The sequence below is a fragment of the Trematomus bernacchii genome, unplaced genomic scaffold (assembly GCF_902827165.1).
Source record: "Trematomus bernacchii unplaced genomic scaffold, fTreBer1.1, whole genome shotgun sequence".
Lineage (NCBI taxonomy): Eukaryota > Metazoa > Chordata > Actinopteri > Perciformes > Nototheniidae > Trematomus > Trematomus bernacchii.
In genome coordinates this window covers 377,258-397,117 of record NW_022987593.1, presented here as the reverse complement: position 1 = coordinate 397,117, position 19,860 = coordinate 377,258, and the positions used below count along the sequence as shown (strand labels likewise).

The 19,860-nt window shown below is 39.9% G+C and overlaps 1 protein-coding gene across 1 annotated transcript in view; it reads right to left on the bottom strand.

Moving 5' to 3' along the window:
- si:dkey-92j12.5 (multiple PDZ domain protein) overlaps positions 1 to 19,860 on the bottom strand; it is a 35,084-nt gene that overhangs the window by 3,855 nt on the left and 11,369 nt on the right. Inside the window, 19 exon segments of the mRNA XM_034130258.1 lie at positions 322 to 515; positions 2,578 to 2,661; positions 2,840 to 3,166; positions 3,351 to 3,425; positions 4,250 to 4,342; positions 4,529 to 4,658; positions 4,772 to 4,863; positions 5,289 to 5,497; positions 6,557 to 6,656; positions 7,131 to 7,199; positions 7,630 to 7,689; positions 8,070 to 8,180; positions 9,204 to 9,381; positions 9,970 to 10,164; positions 11,529 to 11,743; positions 11,745 to 11,856; positions 15,394 to 15,592; positions 17,732 to 17,855; positions 19,447 to 19,617. Of these exon segments, the coding sequence (XP_033986149.1) occupies positions 322 to 515; positions 2,578 to 2,661; positions 2,840 to 3,166; positions 3,351 to 3,425; positions 4,250 to 4,342; positions 4,529 to 4,658; positions 4,772 to 4,863; positions 5,289 to 5,497; positions 6,557 to 6,656; positions 7,131 to 7,199; positions 7,630 to 7,689; positions 8,070 to 8,180; positions 9,204 to 9,381; positions 9,970 to 10,164; positions 11,529 to 11,743; positions 11,745 to 11,856; positions 15,394 to 15,592; positions 17,732 to 17,855; positions 19,447 to 19,617 (2,738 nt within the window).

Sequence of the window (19,860 nt, the reverse complement as noted above, 5' to 3'; positions counted from 1 at the left end):
TTACAATAATGTTCCCTGATGCTACAGAGTCCCTGACCTCTAACTGGGTAAAGGCATTAGAAGTCAACAAATAATGTCCTTCTCTGATATTTGTAAATGGGAGTCTACAGTGAAAGTATTGCTGTCACCAGAGACATTTCATTATCATACAACTATAAGGGTTATTATTGTTTTTCTATCAGAGGTGCGCCAATTTATAAAAAAGTAAAAAAGAACCACATTGCTTTCCAAAAGAAAAATTGGAGAAAAATCTACAAAAATAAATCAAAAATAAATGGCTTAAATGTTCCTAGTTTGTTAAACAATATTAAGAATAAATACCTCTTTCCCACAGTGGTGAACCCTAGTCCCTCTCCAGGACGAGTCCTCAGCTCCAGGCTGAAGACGTCCCACAGGTCCTCCTCGCTGTACGCCTCCTGGTGTCTGAAGACACACAGGCGGACACGCTGGGTGGTGAGCCGCAGCACGCCAATGGCCTCATCGTGAGTGGCCTGTCGCAGGTCTATACCATTTACCTGAAAGGTGTGAGAGAGAGGCAGGAGGTAAGAAGTAGCTTTATTTTTACAACACAGAAAGCAGATTTTACAAATAATGTCAAGCAGTGTGTTATCAGAATTGATGGCCTGGACTCAAACCATCTCGGCTGCCAACAATAAATATAATAATATTAATTAATAATATTAATAAATAAATATAAATAAAGAGAAATAAGCTATGAAGAAACAGAAAAATAACGGTAATAATAATGAAAGAAGTGACATTAAATGGGAAATGGATGAATAGGTGAATTAATCATAAAAGGAGATGTGTGTGTATATATGTACATATGTGTGCATATATATATATATATGTATTTATTTATTTGACTATTTATCTACCTATTAAACTATGAAGTATACCTATATTATGAAGCAAATCATGTATAAATACAACGCCATATGCATACATCAAATGTAACTGACACTGTAATCCCCCTACCCCCCACCCTTCATGTTATGTCCTGTCCTATTTGTAATGTGTGTGAGCCATGTCCTTGTCAGTTTGTTTTTGTCTTTTGAAAATGTTTAATAAAATATAAATGTTAAAAAAAGAATTGATGGGAAGTGGAAGTGATAACAGCAGAAATGATTAAAGTAAAACATTGGTTTGACACAAACAAATTATCATTAAATATAAGCAAAACAAAGATTATGTTATTTGGAAAACATAAAACAAATCCACAGGTGCAATTAATACTAGACAACATAAACATAGAAAGAGTATATGAAATTAAGTTCCTTGGTGTGGTTTTAGACCACAAAATCAGCTGGAAACCTCATATCACTCATGTCAAAGCAAAACTGGCTAAGACTATCGCAATATTGGGAAAAGCCAGACACATTCTGGACTACAACTCATTGTATACTCTATATAACACACTAATATTGCCATATCTGATTTACTGTGTGGAGATTTGGGGAAACACGTACAAAACCAACCTACAGCCGTTATGCACATTACAAAAAAGGGCTATAAGAGTTATCAATAATGTTGGATATCTTGAACACACTAATGTATTATTTTTGAAGTCACACATATTGAAGTTCACTGATCTGGTTAAATTTAAAACGGCACAAATCATGTACAGAGCAAGACATAATCTACTTCCTAGGAAATTAAAAACATTGTTCATAGACCGAGAGGGTGGGTATCATTTGAGAGGAAATCTATATTTTAAACAACTCAAGGTCAGAACAACTCTGAGAAGTATGAGTATAACAATCTGTGGGGTGATTTTATGGAATGGTTTGGAGCAGGAGTTAAAACAAAGCACAAGCATAATTTAGTTTAAAAGGATGTACAGAAACACTTTTCTGGAAAACTATGAGAATGAAGAGAGGTGATTGAAGATGAGAAATTATTGTATATGTATGTATAACATTTTGTAAATGTAAGTAGGAATAACTTGCACAATGACTTAAAGGACAATCATTGATCAAGTAAGGGGTGGGAATTAATAAGCATTTGCTTCATCCTACTCCCTTTCGGACACATATGATTTATTTTTTAATTTTTTTATTATTATTATTATTATTATTAATATGAAGATTTTTTGTTGTTGAATATATAAATATTATCGTGAATGTGGATAAATACTGTATTTTAACAATACGGTATTCTGTTTTTTCACATTTGTTATTTTTTATTTGTTATTTTTAATCTGTTCGAAATAAAGATAAAGATTAAAGATTGAAATGGCTTTATTGAAGGCAATCAATCTATAAACATGTCTTTGCTTCAACCAATCAATGTTTTCCCACTTCCTGTTGGCTTTATTTCAGCATCATAGTGTTTTATGTTGGTAATTCTTAACCTGGTACATTCACAGAAATGTTAATTTATGTGTGTTATCTTAAATAAACTGAACCACATGATTAATATGTTATATTGATATCAGAAGTTGACAACAAAATGATACAAAAATAGTCAATTAAATGAAATATCATCTAATCACTACAGCTTGAGACAGACACTAAACAACGGTTACTGATTCAGTCAAATGAATAGAAAATGGTTTCTTTGTGTGTGCCATAATACCTCTAGTATCTGGTCTCCGGCCTGCAGCCTTCCATCTCTCTGTGCGGCTCCACCATAATTTACTTCATGGATTATTACTGCCCCCTAGTGGAAAACCAGAACAATATTTACTACAGATAAACCAATAGAGCGACATTAAATAAGCATTGAAGCATTGCATTTCACACCAAACTAAGAGTGACAATTCCTGTACAGATGCATCGATTGTGTCAATAAAGATTCACATGTGTTGAATGAATCACTTTTAAATGGCTGTTCTCACCAGCAGAGTGTCGCATCCTCCTACGATGCTGAGACCAAGGCCTACATTTCCTTTACAAAACTCTATGGTGGTCTCCGTGCCAGGCATTACAGGGCAGCTCATGGGGTCAGAAGTTGTGGGAGCTGATACTGGCCAATCCGAACGTCCGGTAGGAGAGGTCTGCATAGAGTTGAGTGATGAAGAGAAGGAAATAGGGAGAGAATCGGAGGAGAGAGAGGCAGGGGAATTAGATGACTGGGGAGGAAGAGAAAGAGAGGGGGAGAGACTCTTGGAGCAGCTGATGGAGAGTTTGACAGTGACCCGATGTTTGAGAATCAAATTGGACACCTGAATACAGAGAAGACAAGCAAGTCATAAATCATTAAATCAGCTCGACCTTGTGTGTGTGTGTGTGTGTGTGTGTGTGTGTGTGTGTGTGTGTGTGTGTGTGTGTGTGTGTGTGTGTGTGTGTGTGTGTGTGTGTGTGTGTGTGTGTGTGTGTGTGTGTGTGTGTGTGGTGTGTGTTGTGTACCTTGTCCACTGACAGTCCTGCCACAGGTTCATCACCCACTGCAATGATTCTGTCTCCAACCTTTATCCTGCCATCCTGCACCCAGACAGCATCATGAATAAAAAATGGAATACAAGTAAAAAAATGTATAAAAGTATCTGCAGCAGAACAATGGAGAGGAAGTTAGATTAAAAATCAAACACACCCACTGGAAAAATCTGAATTACTGTTGCCTGGGGCCCTACATGAAAGCCTATTGGTGCATGACGACATCACTTTAAAACACGGCAACCATTATCTCAAGGTTACTAATGTTTATATTAATGTAATATTAATATTAGAAACCAGGAATACCAAGAGACTACAGCCTTCACATCATAGCTAACAGCTGTATACAGTAAGGGGGTGATTATTACTCCATCTTTTTTCTGATTGGCAAAGTTTAGTCAGGCCATTGAGGAAGGATGGATGCAGAATGATGAAATATTGTGCAACCTGTATGCTGGAATAACTCAAAAGTGTGTGTTGTAGGCTGACAATTTCATGACAAAAAGCAGAATATCCAGCATATATTGATAATAATCTTTGACTTAAAAAAAGAACATTCTGGAATGTATTTTGGACATTCACTCCAAAAGTGCATTCACTCAACTACTTATTATTTGCGTGAGAATACCCATTTTATGCTACTTTATACTTAGGCTCAGCTAAATCTTAGAACATTGCACTTTTTACGCCACAACTTTTTTCCAACAGATATATTTGCCTTATAATAATCCAATCACACACTTTTGCATATTCATAATAAATAAGTAAGCGATGATGGTCATTTACACACACTATAGTTTTGAAATTAACAAAAAACACTGAAATTATTGAGATACAGATATATGATGATGATACTACTTGTGATGTCACACCTTACTGACAGTGCCGTCCTGGACCAGGGACCTGACCACCGCTCCGTCCCTGGCCTCCCCCTCTGCCAGGCAAAGACCAAGACCTACGTAATCCTGTAAGAAAGAAACAAACTCTTGAGTTAGCAAAGCTTATAGCGGTGCTGTAAATCTGTATTCACTATCATATTTACAACGATGTGGGAGTCTGCTATAAGCCAACTGGTTTCTTTGAGCTCTCGAGATATGTGAAGCTGGAGGCCTGAAAATTGTTAATGCCAAGAAGAACTGAAGGAAATGCACCTGAGGTAAGATGATGTGCTGGATGTCTCTGGGTAATCCTCCACACTCTGTAGAGTCTGCCTGGGAGTCCACTGTGTCCTCACACTCTGTTGTCGATCCCTGCGCCGCTGGACCCTGGGCTGATTTATTTCTAGTGAAAAAAAAAAAAAAGATCTGATATCATTCCTGAGCTGACCATCAGACTATAATATCCTGATTGGGAGAAATGCAAATGCCATCAGAAACAAAACCTCTGCATGTTACCTGATGAGAATGATCTTGACTTTCGATGGAGCGTTATTGATGATGGTGGAGGCGTTCTGTTGACTTCGGCCGTACAAGATCTGACCGTTGATCTGGACAAAAATTCACATCATGTACTGCCATCTCAGCCTTTCCTCTCCATTATCCCATCCAGCGCCACATAAATCTGCCTTTCTGCCATCTTCCTCCGACTCCCCTGCCCCTCTCAGCCATCAGCCTCTCCTGTACCTCGATATCATCTCTATTACACGGTTACTCATTGCTAGAAATCCAGCCCAGGACCAGCCATCCTTCAAATGGTAATTTGTCTGATAAATCTACTGTGCAGGCACTCAACGCTCTCTACTCATCCATGACTCCAACCCACAACCCACTGCTCTCTTTCTGCATGCTCTCAATTTTGACTGTAAGATTTTCTCTCTCTCTAGGACTCCAGGCCTTTCTTGTCCCCCAAAAGTGTGTAAATGTCAACCGTAACTGACTTTCCTTATTGTTCCCATTCAAGATTCCTCTTTACCTCGAGCAGCTCGTCTCCGATACATATCCTCCCATCTAAACCAGCAGGTCCTTGAGGGTCGATTTCCGCCACATGGACACTCATGCGGGCCCTGGAACCATCCTGGTTTCCAGAGAGGCTGATTCCCAGGCCGCGAGCCGCAGGATCCTTCTCCAGCTCAATCATATGGAGCTTTCCTGACAGGCTGCCGTAACGCTGAAGCATTTTTTCTAGGAGGGACAAGAGTAAACAAGGAGAAAAATATGTTGTTTAAGCAAAAAGGAAAGTGAGGAATGATACATGTTCCCCCTGACATGTGTAGAGGAAGCATTAAGGCCTAAAGGAGCGTGTGTGAGTGTGTGAATTAGTCTGTGTACATGTGTATTAACCTGTGCTAATAAATATTTGAAAATAATTACATTTACATATTTGTTAATATGCATGATCACATAAACTCCCTCAAGTGTACCCTGAGGTTTTTTTGTTTGTTACCGCTACCGCTATGGATCAGTGTTTTTATTAGTTGATTTTATTGATCCAAAGGATACAGTAAAGTTCCGGCAGCAATATACAGTGTATAATACAGCAAGATGTGATCATGAATGTAAGCAATGCAGGTTTCAAACTTTTAAGAAAATCTGCCTTTTTTTTATGAGGAAAAGGAATATATTCAACACATTTGCTATACCTCAAAATATGCACAAAGCATCTTGATGAGTAAAACCGAGTGTAAACACAAAACTTTGTTTGTTCACAAGAGAATTCCTCAGGGCACTTTTAATACAATAAGGGCATGAAGCAAAAATAAAGAATGCATATAACTTGAATAACAGTTTTTTTTATGCCAAAGAATACAAAAATAAAAGATAAAAGGCAAACCAAAGTTGCTCTCCCAGAACATACTGTAGAGAAACAAAATTATTTAGGCTTTTGCATTCTTGGCTCATAATGCATTCTCACTAATGTATGAACATGGCCAAGTATCTCCATGAAAAATAATTAGATTGAGAGCTTTCAAATAATGAACATTGAAGTGCATTTGCATATTGTAAAAAATAAAAAGGTAATTTCTGAATATTGGTGAAACTCCTGATATTTTTGATTGAGTTATACAGCTTTTTCTTTTGTAATGGAAAGGTGTAACATGAAGTCTCTGAGCCATAGGGCCCATCACGTGACCTGCGCTGTGTAAAAGTGGCCACATTACAAACGCCACAAAGCTCCTTTTTTAAGGGGCTTTAAGGGATTCCTGTCTAAGTGTTTGTGACGTTTTTATAATGGAGACTTACTCCTGCCAGGATCGCCCTCTTCTCCAGCTGCCACTGTGATTGGTGTTGGGAGAGTAGTGGGGCTCCTCCGATCCGTTTTATTGGATGTTGTCGAAGGTACCTTGGGAGAAGTTTTGCATTATTGAACAGGCAGAGTTGGAGATGCCTCAGGGGTCCTTTGGGCATGAGTTGAAGCACCCCTGAGGCTTGTTCAGTGTGCTTGATGTAGCCGTGGGATAAACTGACGGACAGGATAAATTAATGAACACAGTTTTAATGTCGGCTAAAAATAACATGAAAGATGACCAGAATCATGCATTATTTTGTAACCAACTTACAAGTGCATAGAAAAATAACTTCAAAAGGAAGTGCTGTCTATTTAGAGAGTTATGCATCTCCACCAAAGAGAAAAACAAAGGGTTTAAACAAACAAGGTAGCTGCAAGGGACTTTGAACTACAAGGGTTCTATCTACAAATAAGCACGTTAATTAAGTTTTTGGAAGTTGGTTTAGTGCAAATGCTAATGCAAGTCTTTTAAGATGCTGCATACCCATGATAACACATGCAAACACACTCACACATCAATGTACCAACCTTAAAGGGGGTGGGAGTGAAGGGGTTTGTAGGGGAGACACTAAGGAACAGACTCAGACTCTCTGCTTCCTACAATCATGAAGGGAAACAAATATTTTACCCCACAAAAAATATTCAAAGCTCTTCTCAAAGACCTCAATTATTTTTTGGAATACCATGAAGGTGTTAATGACTCATCACTCTATATATAATAAAGTGCATATACAGTATACCATTCTCTATACACTACAGCCATAGTCAGCCAAACATCAGTAACTGTGTGGGAACACAAACTGAGGAAAATGGTTTCACAGCTTGTCATCTGTTAAAGTGAAAACCAAAGTAGGAGTCACGACCTCGAAAAACAAATAAGTAGGGACTGCTTTTTGAATTTAAATACATATAGATATATATATACCCCATTCATATCAATTTCTACACTACGCATTACCACTCTCAAAGCGGTAGTATATTTTGAGAGAGAGAATGTACAGCGTAAGTTATCTGGTAGAGCAGTTACCTTGCTGCTGTGTGAGTAACACTGTGGAGTCAGTCTCTCGTGGTTGGCAAGCATAGGGGACTGTGGGCGAAAACACAAAAAGTAGAGAAGGCAGGTGAATATCTTTATGAAACATACTGCAGATGCTTCAAATGATGCATCCAATATGTTATACTAAATAGGTTTTCAGTCAAATAAATGTTTGTTTAACAAGCCTTGTAAACAGTGTACATAATATTGTAATGCCACAAACTCCCACGCAAACATTGCTGAAACTTCTGATGGAGTTGTCCAACAGAATATAAACTGCAGATTTTCTTTGCACTTGCTGAGTATTATGATTCAGTGAAAGAATCTGGGACCTCAATAAAACAAAAATATTATGTAATCGTACTTGAGTATTCGTTGCACATTGTATGACTAAGCAAGTACTTTTTGTCAGTTTTTCTGAGAAGCAGTACCTGAGATCTGTGCTGTCCAGACTGGAGCAGGAAGACCACAGAGTCTCCGGCCCGGCGGATGGCCTCCACTGTCTGCTCATGGCTGGCATCTCGTAGGTCCACACCACACACCTTGGCCGAGTCAACATTAGGGACAATTTAGTTGAAAAATGACCTTTAAAAAATCTAGTAATCACAATGATGTGTCAATCCTGTAAATCCAATGTTCACCTTAAGGCAACCCTGTAATGAGAACATAATCTACAATGACCTTACACATACATAAAAGCGATGGCTACCTCAGTAGAAACTATATAGCAAGATCGCTAATGGTACGTTTTATAATGTTTAATGGTCAAATATCGCTAAATAAGATGTCCCACAAGATTTATTTCTAGTTATTTAGGATTAAATTAATGTCCTTAAACGGATTTACCCAGTATTGTAATTCAAACATATGTTGGAAAGAGACACAAATGTGCACTACATAGTTTGTGCGAAAAACTGTTGCACCTGAGTGTGGCATGGAGGTTTGTTCATTGCATTGCATAAAATCCTGTATTGTATAAAGACGAAAAAGAGCTCAACCTTGGAGTAAAAATAAGATTGGTTTTTACTATATCATCAAATCACCATCACTATACCCAAGCGCTGCACATGTTTCCACAGTGCACACACAGTAAACAGAACATGTATACAGTATATCAATCCATGCTCATTCAACAAACACATAAGCATTAACACACACACACACACACACACACACACACACACACACACACACACACACACACACACACACACACACACACACACACACACACACACACACACACACACACACACACACACACACACACACACACACACACACACACACACACATATATACAATTGCCTTTCCTGGAATTTAAACTAAGTGTGTCTCCTTCTCTATCTCCTCAATGAACATTGCCGCAGACTGAGGCACAAACAAACACACACACACACACACACACACACACACACACACACACACACACACACCACACACACACACACACACACACACACACACACACACACACACACACACACACACACACACACACACACACACACACACACACACACACACACACACACACACACACACACACACACACACACACATACCTCCAGTATCCTGTCTCCAGTCTGGAGGGTGCCATTAAGTGCTGCCGGGCTGTCGGGGCTGATGTGCTTGATGAAGACTCCCCTCATCATCTCTCCACTGCTCAGTCTCCGGCCCATGCCTCTGCCTCCCATTATGCTGATACCCAGGGACTGGCCTGGTGTTCGAGTCAACCGCACACTGGAGCACAAAGCAGAATATAAGGAACATTCACACTTATTGTAGAGCTGAAAGGCCTTCATGCATTGCAGTGATGATTAATGGATGTGCTCTGTACGCCTGAAGAAGAGATGAAGATCTACTTGGTAAGGAGCAGTACGGCACAAATTCATAAGAAAGAGAACTAAACCAATGGATGTGTTTTTTTTTCTTTTTTGAATCTCTATCCACAGCGGATAGAGTTTCAAATATAAGTCAAAACAAATGAATAAAATACATGCAAGTGAGACTCACACAAAAGCTGGTCTTTGCATACAGTGCAGCTTATGTGATTTTATAAGTGGGATACAGTCATAAATGCAATAAATACAGGTTGTGAAAAAACGGTTTCTCTAGGCCTGAGAAATATGAGCATGTTGAGTCTGCTCTGTGTTGCTCTCCCCCGCTGTGAACATAACTCGAGCAAACTAGGATTTTAGTAAGCCTTCTTTGGCAGAGAAAGAATAAAAAGCCATCATGGGCAGAGTTTTGGGAGAAAAAAGAGGCAGAAGGATGGAAGATGTGAATAAAATCTAACGGCAACACAAATTAAATCACTGATTCACCTACCTTCTAGGCTGATCCCAAGAAACTGTGGTATGAAAATGAAGCTCCTCTTCTCCGTCTGCTTTACCGTCCACCTTTGTCTCTACTTCCAGCTGTGATATTTTCCCATCTGCACTACGCCTGTCCTTTTTCTCCTTCACAATCTGTCCTTCTTTGTTTCCCTCCTTCTTGTTCATGTAAGGTTTTGGAATCAGCCAACTGATGGCAAAAAAACATGCAAACAGAAATAATATTAAATCAATGTGTGATATTAAATAGAAAATGTGTTGATTACAGAATGTCATTCTCTTTGTTCAAAATGTAATAATCTTGCGAAAATGGGTGAAAAAAAACAAGCAATCACTTTGAGGCCATAAGTTGTGAGTCAAATACCATTTGTCTACTTCATACTGGCAGAATTCCTGTGGATAACAAGAATTCTCTGTGTACTTTATTCTTTTTTTTAAGTCATGACACACTGTGACACATAGCCAGTTGTGATTTATATTGCCAGGCCTTAAAAATAATTACTGCTTTAGGAGCAAAAACACCTGAAATACAAATGTTCTGCCAGCGAGTTCACAGTAAGGTAGTATTTTAATGCATGTGTGTTGAAACATACAGTATATACAGTATCTCTTTTTATGTGTGAGTGAGAAAGCGAGGTAGAGAAGGAGAGAATTTTTCATGAATATATTTAACGGTGGAGGGCTGTAATAAGCCCATGGAGGTGAGTGATAGTGGTGCTATCTGCACAGCAGGAGCCTATAGCCAGTTAAGTTACAGAAGAGGGCAGAACAAATGGTTCCACCAGGGCTGAAAGAGAGCGGCCAGGAGAGGGGGATTGGAAAATGCCGAAAAGAGAAAAAGACCAAATAGAGAGATGAGAGACAGATGTGGACACAAATAGTGAAGAGGGAAGACTAGCAGAGCAAGACACAAAGACAGCATATTGTAAGATAAGAGTGAAGAAAAGGCTGCAGAGAGAAATGGGAGTGAGGGAGGGAGGAGAAAGGCAGAGGCAAGAAGATGGAGCGAAAGCAGGGATAGACAGAAGCGAAACAATTCATTTTCGCTGACAGTCAGCACTGAGATCCATAAGCGAACAGCTAAATATAACTCAGAGATTCAACATTCAGAGAAGCTTTTGCCTTTACCAGAGAGAAGAATGGAGAAGAGAAAAATACGGACTGGAAGGGACTCAAACTGAGCTGGTTGCATACTGAAGTGAAACACATTGTTTCCTTCATGGATACGGTTAATTAAAGTGTCAGATAATAACTCAGATCATTAGTGTGACTTAAGCTGCCGGGTAACTGAAGTAAGTGATGTGTTGAAGTTATAAAAACACTAGCTGCTATGAAAATCAAAACCCTAAGGTGAACACACGGAGCTCACAACAGGCAGAATGTATAGAGTGTATTTCATCGTCTGAAGTCTCTGCAGCAAACACATCAACATGTAATAAAGCTGGAGCCCTGCAGTCTAATAAACCTTGAGGCAGGTTTATCTTGCACTGTGGGGCCTGAGGAGGGATTAGGTGACCATAAATAATAGGCTGAGACCTCTGGATCTTACATTACCTTGAGTCTGGGGCCGGGGTTATGGTAGGGACCGCGGCTGGACCTTTGATTAGAGCTTTGGATGAAGCAGAGCCTCTGACTACTGCTGGATCTGGAGCTGCAGCTTTAAAATTGGCCGTGGCAGAGGGTTTTAGGCTGTATGAAGCTGGAGTGGAGGCTGCAGCTCTGACTGGACCTGGTGATCTCGCCGGGGTCGAGCCGGGTTCTGGAGAAAGGGTTGGGGGGGGTCGGTGTGGAGGAGGCGCTGTCTGCTGCAATGGACGCCAGAGGGGGTAAATTCAGACGGACACGGTACTCATCCACCTGATGGGCTGGGACATAGGTTATGCTGAGGGAAAATAAATGGGGAGGAAAAGAAATGTCGGGGCAGGGTGAAAACATTTAAAATATGAATATGACTTAAGATTTCCCAATACTTGGTTTCCATATCCCACATCCCAACAAACAGTGACTAATACGATGATAAGGAATTAGACACATGGCATTGCACTTGAATTCTACAAACAAGATTGATGGATTATGTGATGACTTACTTTAATGGAATAATATGACTTTGATATATGATTTTATTAATTGATCATATTTGTAATCATAAAAATGTATGCATCACAAAATACCAGAACTGAAAGCTGGATATAACTGAAGTAATGTTTAATAATGCTGAACAGTTGTAATCATCATTAGTTATCAATTAATAATTCACTTGTTTTTAAAAATGTGAGACCTGAAAAACAATCAATAAACGACTACTAACTTTAAGGCTGCTGTCTTACATGTCAGATGTTTGTAAGTGCTATTCAATTATAGATGTGCCCCACTCCATTAACAGTGCTTGTACTGCAGCTGGTAGAAGATGAAAATAAAATGAAATAATTTCAGAGAAATGCATGTTTCAATGTCAAGATGCAATTTGTGATTCAAGACGGATAAAATAGTAAAGTGTTTTGAGCAGGATCTGTCAGAGCTACGATCTTAACAATGTCATTTGGGAAAGTGTCAAGGACGTCGTTAAAGCCAAACACTCCCACTTCCATTCTTGTGTGGCACTACCAGTAGACGTGGTGTTTGAATCTCCTTAAAGAGCTTGGTTCCACTCATAGTGGCAGATTGAATATGGAGGTCTTCCACGCTAAACTGTTGTGACTGAGCCTTGTGGACAGCCTGTCGTATCTGAACAGAAGCAGTTTGATAGCAACAAGCCCTCACCCTTCTATGTCTGTCTTATTCTGAGGCTTCCAAAGCAACTCATCTGCCTCCACTCTCTGTTAGTTTGTCTGCAGTGCTGTCAGGAGGAGGCAGTATGAGCATGTGTGTGTGCGGGTTTGTGTGTGTGCGCATAGGATAGAGCAAGACAGATTGCATATGTGTGTTCATCTGTGTGTGTTGTGCCGTGCATCTATGAGGGGCTCTTTAAAACGCTTTTTTATTCAGAAGTGCACTGTTCAAGGTGAGATGAGCAATGAATTATTCAGAGATATTTCCCATAGCAGGAAAAAGGTGTTTTTGGAGGTTAGACCATTGAAAGGATGTGTATGTGTGTGTGTTAGTTTGTGTGTGTGTGTGCCTGTAAAAGCAAACGAGAGAGAGAGAGAGAGAAAGAGGGAGAAAGGGGTAAAGAGACACTGAGTGGGTGTTGTGCAGGGCAGCACGGTGCAGGGGGTGGGGCACTTTTCCAATCAGCCAAACAAGCATTGTCAATGTGGAGCCATAAGTGCTGATGTTAGAACAAGTAATAATTTACCCAATTTTCCCTCAGGCCATCTTTAAAATGTAATCATCTAATCTAATTTAACATCACTGCAGCGCCTCAGTCAACTATGACTGCAGTGTCAAAACAAGGTGGTAATGGAGATCCGCAGTGAGACGAGATCGTTTATATGTGATGATGCTGTGAAAGTCATGATTGTGACCAGCACATATTTATTTGTATGATCTACAAATACTCACTCATTCGGGTCACACACACTGTCAATATCTGCATGGGTAGATCTAGGAAAATATGAGCAGTATTCAATTAATCTTTTTCTTCAGTGGTTGATGGCTCTCCACATTCCCATAGGACCTTTCTACATTTTCTTTAAACTAAGAACAGTTTTTCTCGCTTTTCAAGTAAAGACGTGTTTAAACTATGACATAAGGGTAAGTGAATATATATGTGTAATCAATAACTGAGCTACATAACTTACTGGAATCAGAGTAAAATGTGCCACTCACATATCCTACTTTAATGCTGTTAATGTAATGTGGTTTTGTGCCATTAGTTGTGCCCACTGAGCCCGTTTACAATTTCCAAGATCTTACAACTCCAGAATATATAAACAGCAAGGATACCATGTTAAGAGACACAGTATCAGCTTAATTACTGTAGAAACTACAAAATATAAGATTGTGAGACCGCTATTAAAGGCGCATCACACTTGAGAAATATAAAGCGTTGGTCAGATTGCACTGATGGTATATTTACATTTTATGTTTTTTATAGATGTTCCAATACCATCTGTTCCTGTGCAACAAACTATAATTGAACTTGCATACTGGCAGGTACTAATCTGACACCAAAGGATGTTTAATGTTGCTTTAATACAAGTTGAAAGTGAAGCCTAAATTACTAAAATAATAGTACAGTAAAAATCAATCAAGATGGCCTAGCAAGCTAGCTCGGTTAAGATTTGTAAATCCAAAACAATTCTGCCCAACTCCAGCCTCAGCAGATATCTAGAGTAATTAGCCAGAATAAGTGAATATACAGTATCTGGTGGTTTTTAAGCCACAGGCCTTTTTCCCAGAAGGCAGTTTGACATGTCCCAGCAGTAAAAGCACAGGTGTTAAACAATGAAACTAATGAAGACAGAATTCTACTTAGCTGCTTTTTTTCAGGGTCCTTATCGATGCCGGAGTGTCATGACTCACTGGGAATGAAGCCATCTTTAATGTTATTAGCAACACCTATGCCATGTACTACCATGCCAAGTTTACATGTCTGCTGTGACAAAGGCCCAGTAACAGCACGGCATCAATTCATGTTTTTAGCTAAAAACAAATGAAAACTAAAGAATTTCTGCCCTGCTACTGTCAACATTAGAAAATCATGTAGTGCTGTGACTATACTACTTGATGACACCATGTGGTGCGTCAGAGGGCCATAGGGTTTCTCTGCAACAATTAAGGGATGTGAAGCATCATTTTAGCCGCTGTAGAGAGGGTGACGCACAGTGCTGCACATCCAGCCAGCCAGTGTGTCTGAACACAGTCTGAAGATTTTTGAGTAGAAGTGATTCAGAGGAAGTTCAATGATGTAGAGGATAGAATGCAAAGGATTACTTTGCTAACATTTAAAAGTCAGTTTGAGATCGACAAAATAATCCTTTAAAGGTCACCTATTATGCAAAATCCCCTCTGTGTAAAGAGATTCTGAAAGTTTCAGGAAAAAAGATTCGCTCACTTTCTGTCCTGATCCATTTATATAAAAACCTGTCTGAAAATTAGCTGATCAGATTTTGGCCACTTTATGATGTCCAAATATTTCGCAGAGGGGCGTGGGGAGTGGCACCTTATTTTCATTTAAAGTAACAGACAGAGAATCAGCACTTTTGAAACAGTGCTGAAACAGAGGGGATTATGGGATGCTACAATGCATGATCTGTTTGGTGTTTCAGCCAAACACTTCAGAGACATGTTTTGTATATATCTGAGACCTATAATAAAGTAATGAAAAACAGTATAATAGGGACCTTTAAACTGCTCATAAGAGCTATTATAGAGTTGTCGAGCGAAACTGTGATGTAACAGTAAGCATCACCTGTGTTATTTTTAGCCCAGAGCAAAACTCTCTCAAATGGTAATGTTGTAGTGACCGGCTCCTCACCTTATCTCTGGCCCTATGACAGAGTGTCTGCGGAGCGTGGCTCTGGCCCTGGCGTTGGTCAGATTGGAGGTAGGTTCTCTGTTGATGGCCAAGATGGCATCCCCCACCCCCAGCCTGCCATCCTGGCTAACAGAGCCCCCCTGGACCATGCTGCGCACCAGCATGCCTGAGCCGTCCTTGATAGCACTCACCGACATCCCTGCCAACACGCACACACGTACACAGACACACACATGAGCACAGGTGAGTGGAGGGTTGGCTAAGTCTGCTTTGATTGCATGCCAAAGAGACAGACAGTCGTCCAAACAAACACCTGACAGTGGCATAATCAGCATAATCAAGACAGACACTAGGCAGATTAGCACACAAACATGGCGACACATGCTTGACATTTACAAAGCATCACCCTCAGCCAAACTCGCATTAAGGTGCACAAACACACACCACACACACACACACACACACACACACACACACACACACACACACACACACACACACACACACACACACACACACACACACACACACACACACACACACACACACACACACACACACACACACACACACACACACACACACACACAGGGCAAAGGGCACAGGTGACTGGAGGGTTAGCACATGCAAGTCGCACAAACACCTGACTTTGGCATTATCAAATCTGTCGCTAGGCGGATTACACAAACACTACTTTAATGCAAACAGGCAGAAGCAGGTAAATCAGGCATCACACACGCACACGTGCACACTTCGCCAACACACATACACACACTGCAGACAGGGAAGGCTACAACAAATTAGGAAGTCTAGTCTACAATATGGCGTGTGCACCCTACAATGACATCTAATGGAGGACTACTCACATCCACAACACTATGGTCATAATTTGAAAATGGTCAAAGAAATTACATTGTGCTTATTTTTGATCAAATAAATAGTTTATTGCTTTTTGTATAACATTCAAATTACAATACAATCATAGTGCATGGAAAACAATCGTTTGGAGACACAGCTACTGACGCTGATAAGACAGACAGAAGACATTTCAAAGACATGAGAGCAAGTCTGAAGTAATAATGATGAATGTCTCTAAATCCAAAGGGATTTTCTTCCTACAACACTGCATCATAATACATGAATGTTATTACAGACTAATGAAAGTGTTTTAATAGTTAATGGTAAATTCCGAGATGACATTTTCCATATGAAATTCTATTTCTTCTGATCTCAACGGAACTTCTTCATGTTTCACAAACTTACAGTTAATGCAATAGGTTCACACCATTCAAGAACAAAGACTTCTAACCAGGCTGTATATACTCATGTTTTTATACGTGCAAGGCAAGAAACAAAGACCTCATTATAATCCATCAAACCTTCTCCTTTAACAACCTGCTCTAAAAACCATACAGTCCTTGAAGTACAAACCAACCATACACCGTTAGCATGTCTCATGTTATCAAAATTGGGCATTCAGTCATTAGTTGCACGATGGATAGAATTGACCATGGCACCTAACAATAGGAAGGATGTAAAGAAGTGCAAAAAGATATAGTTCTTTAAAAATATTGCTCATAGAAATCCCAAATATTTGGGCCTTAAAGATACAGACCATAACTCTGCCCAAGTCGTACTATTGCCTTACATTTGAATACATTTAAATGAACATGAGTAACAAATTAACACAGACAATCTGTAAACCCTCCACATGTGGATGTCCAGAAAACCGTGCTACAATAAATATCTTAACAGGAAGACCTACACTGTTATAAACAGATGAATACTAACACATGCAGTGACACACAGACTGTAGGTTATTACCTTGATTTTCTCTACCTTTGGAAATTAACATAATGTTAAACTTTCACGCATACACAAGTAGTGCGGTGCCTTATTAGAGCACGTTTCCAGAATACAAATAAGTTTGTTTTCTTATACTTAGTTTGCACAGTGCCCTTAAATGAAAGTGCAGGAGTGCCTTACACCCCGTTGTTAACTCCCTGACATTTTTAAATAACTAATATAATCTCAACACTAGAGTATAAAAACAAATATCAAATGTTAATATACTCATTGGTTTTAAGGTTCATTAATATTAATTCACATGACTTTGACCATCCATTTACAACCATACTAGCCTATCAGACAAACACACATGCACAGACACACACACATGCACAGAAATCATCTCCTCGCTCAGGTATGAGGAGCACATAATTTCACCACTCCTCTTCAGCGCAGTCGTCATCAACACCGCCAATTAGCGTTATTAACGCCATGCCAGCGACGTACACACACCAAGACACCATCACCATGAGAAAGACGTAGAACATACCAAGGCTACGGTTGCCCCGGACAACAGTGATTGTCCTCTCAAAGCTGGTGCGGGGGGGCAGAGGTGGTGCTTGCTGCCTGTCGTAGTCTTCCATGATGTTGAAACGATGCCGCAGCCGGTTTTCCTACGAGGGAGACGACAGAGGTTATGAGTGAGGGCATGAAGTTGGGGTAACAAATACAGAATTAGTGGATGGTTGCTGTGTTACTTTCTACAGTCATGGTCCCCAGAGGATAACTTATAATGGCTTTTCCTCCAGCTCTACAGCCTCACTTTGACTTTGTGTTTCCTGCTAAAAGGCAAATGAAGTCACGCTAAACTATAATGGGAAACATGGCAAACTTTAACCTACTGTACTAATACAAATCAGCTTGTTAGAACTGCAATTGTGAACATGCTGACATTAGCATTTATCTCAAAGTACCGCTCTGCGAAAGGACAGCCCCACAAAATAGGCTTTGACACAAACTACATGGATCTAATTGTACAACTTCTTAAAAAGCCTCCCATATTGCAAAGATACATTTATGAATTAATAAATTCCAAATAGATTAAAACAAATTGAACTCTGCAGGGTGAAGGCCTTTGGGGTAATTCTGCGATGTAAAACATGCAGGAAGGCAGGCTTCTTTGGTCCCCCTGGGCACTTCACAAAGAAAAAGTGCAACAGGGAGATTGTCTTTGAACCTTCACAGAAAGTACAAGCAGAACTGAAGTTCTGACGCTGCCTCTGCAACAAGCCGGTCTTTGATGAGAACACACTGACACTTGACATACCTGCTCTGGATCTCTGTGTGTGTGTGTGTGTGTGTGTGTGTGTGTGTGTGTGTGTGTGTGTGTGTGTGTGTGTGTGTGTGTGTGTGTGTGTGTGTGTGTGTGTGTGTGTGTGTGTGTGTGTGTGCGTGTGCGTGCGCGTGCGTGTGTGTGTGGGATATATAAAGGCAGAACTGTATGCCCTTGTGCTAGACCGGTTGTTTATGTCGTGCAAGCAGTAAATACCTTTCATTCAGAGGCCATTGTTGGTAATTAAGCAAAGGCTAGTACAAAAGGCTGACTCAATGGGATTGAGTTAAGACCACAAAGGAGGAACATGTATTTGACACTGAGCACTTTCTCTATACTACCTGACCCAGTGATACTGATACAGCTGGCTCTAAGCTCCTCTGTATAGAACATTCACTGAGAGAACAAACACTATCATAGTAATCTCCCTTAGAGGAACCTAAAATGGCTACCTAAAGATCTCCAGTTTGCATGCTAATGAGCAATGCTTCCTGTGTGATGGACAACAAGATTCAGACTGCTGTATGTGTTACTTTTACTGTACATGCAAAGATGTTTCCTGCTTAATCTCATAAAGGATAAAGCATTAATGAGATGCTAGTTAACAAGAATTCAGTTTGGTGAATGTGAGAGTTTATACAACAGAGAAGTGGGTTCATATTTTTGAAGCAAAGAAGCAATTTAAACTTGTCTCTCTCAGTTACAGTTCTATTTATTTCAGATCTACAGTATGCTCTGAACACAGTATATACAAAACGTGTTTAAAAATAATTGGAAAAATTCTGCAGTATAGCACCTTTGACCTCAATTTGTGGACCAAAGTTTTTCTTTCCCCAGAAAAAGCAACCAGAAACTATGTACTCAGAAACTGTCCAGCAATTTTAATAAATCAGTTTTTTAAAGTTATATTAATTTTGTGTTGTATGACATACCGTTGTAGAGTAATACGGCCCGATGATGCTGTTGTCCTCAGAGTTCCAAGTGTTGCTGTTAGCCTCCGCTGCCTCAGCTAGCAGGTTGATCTGACTTTGGCTGTCAGTGTCATCATAAGAAGTCCGCAAGCTCCTCTCTGAGATGGGCGTTAGGCCACCACACAGTTCCAGCTGACAACACAAAATTCCCAAAATGAAAAAAAACGTTCTATGTGCAAGTGAATTCACATGGAAGCAAACAGTCTAAACAAGGTGACTGTAAATTAGACACCCTCTTCTCCTCTAGCCTTCTCTCTCCATCTGTACTGTGGTCGAGCATTGTGTTCATCTCTCAGCTACATTAAAAATTCAGATGGCCTGTAACTGGATTCTCTGCTCCTTGTTACTAAGCCACAGTCCACAACAAGACGAAGG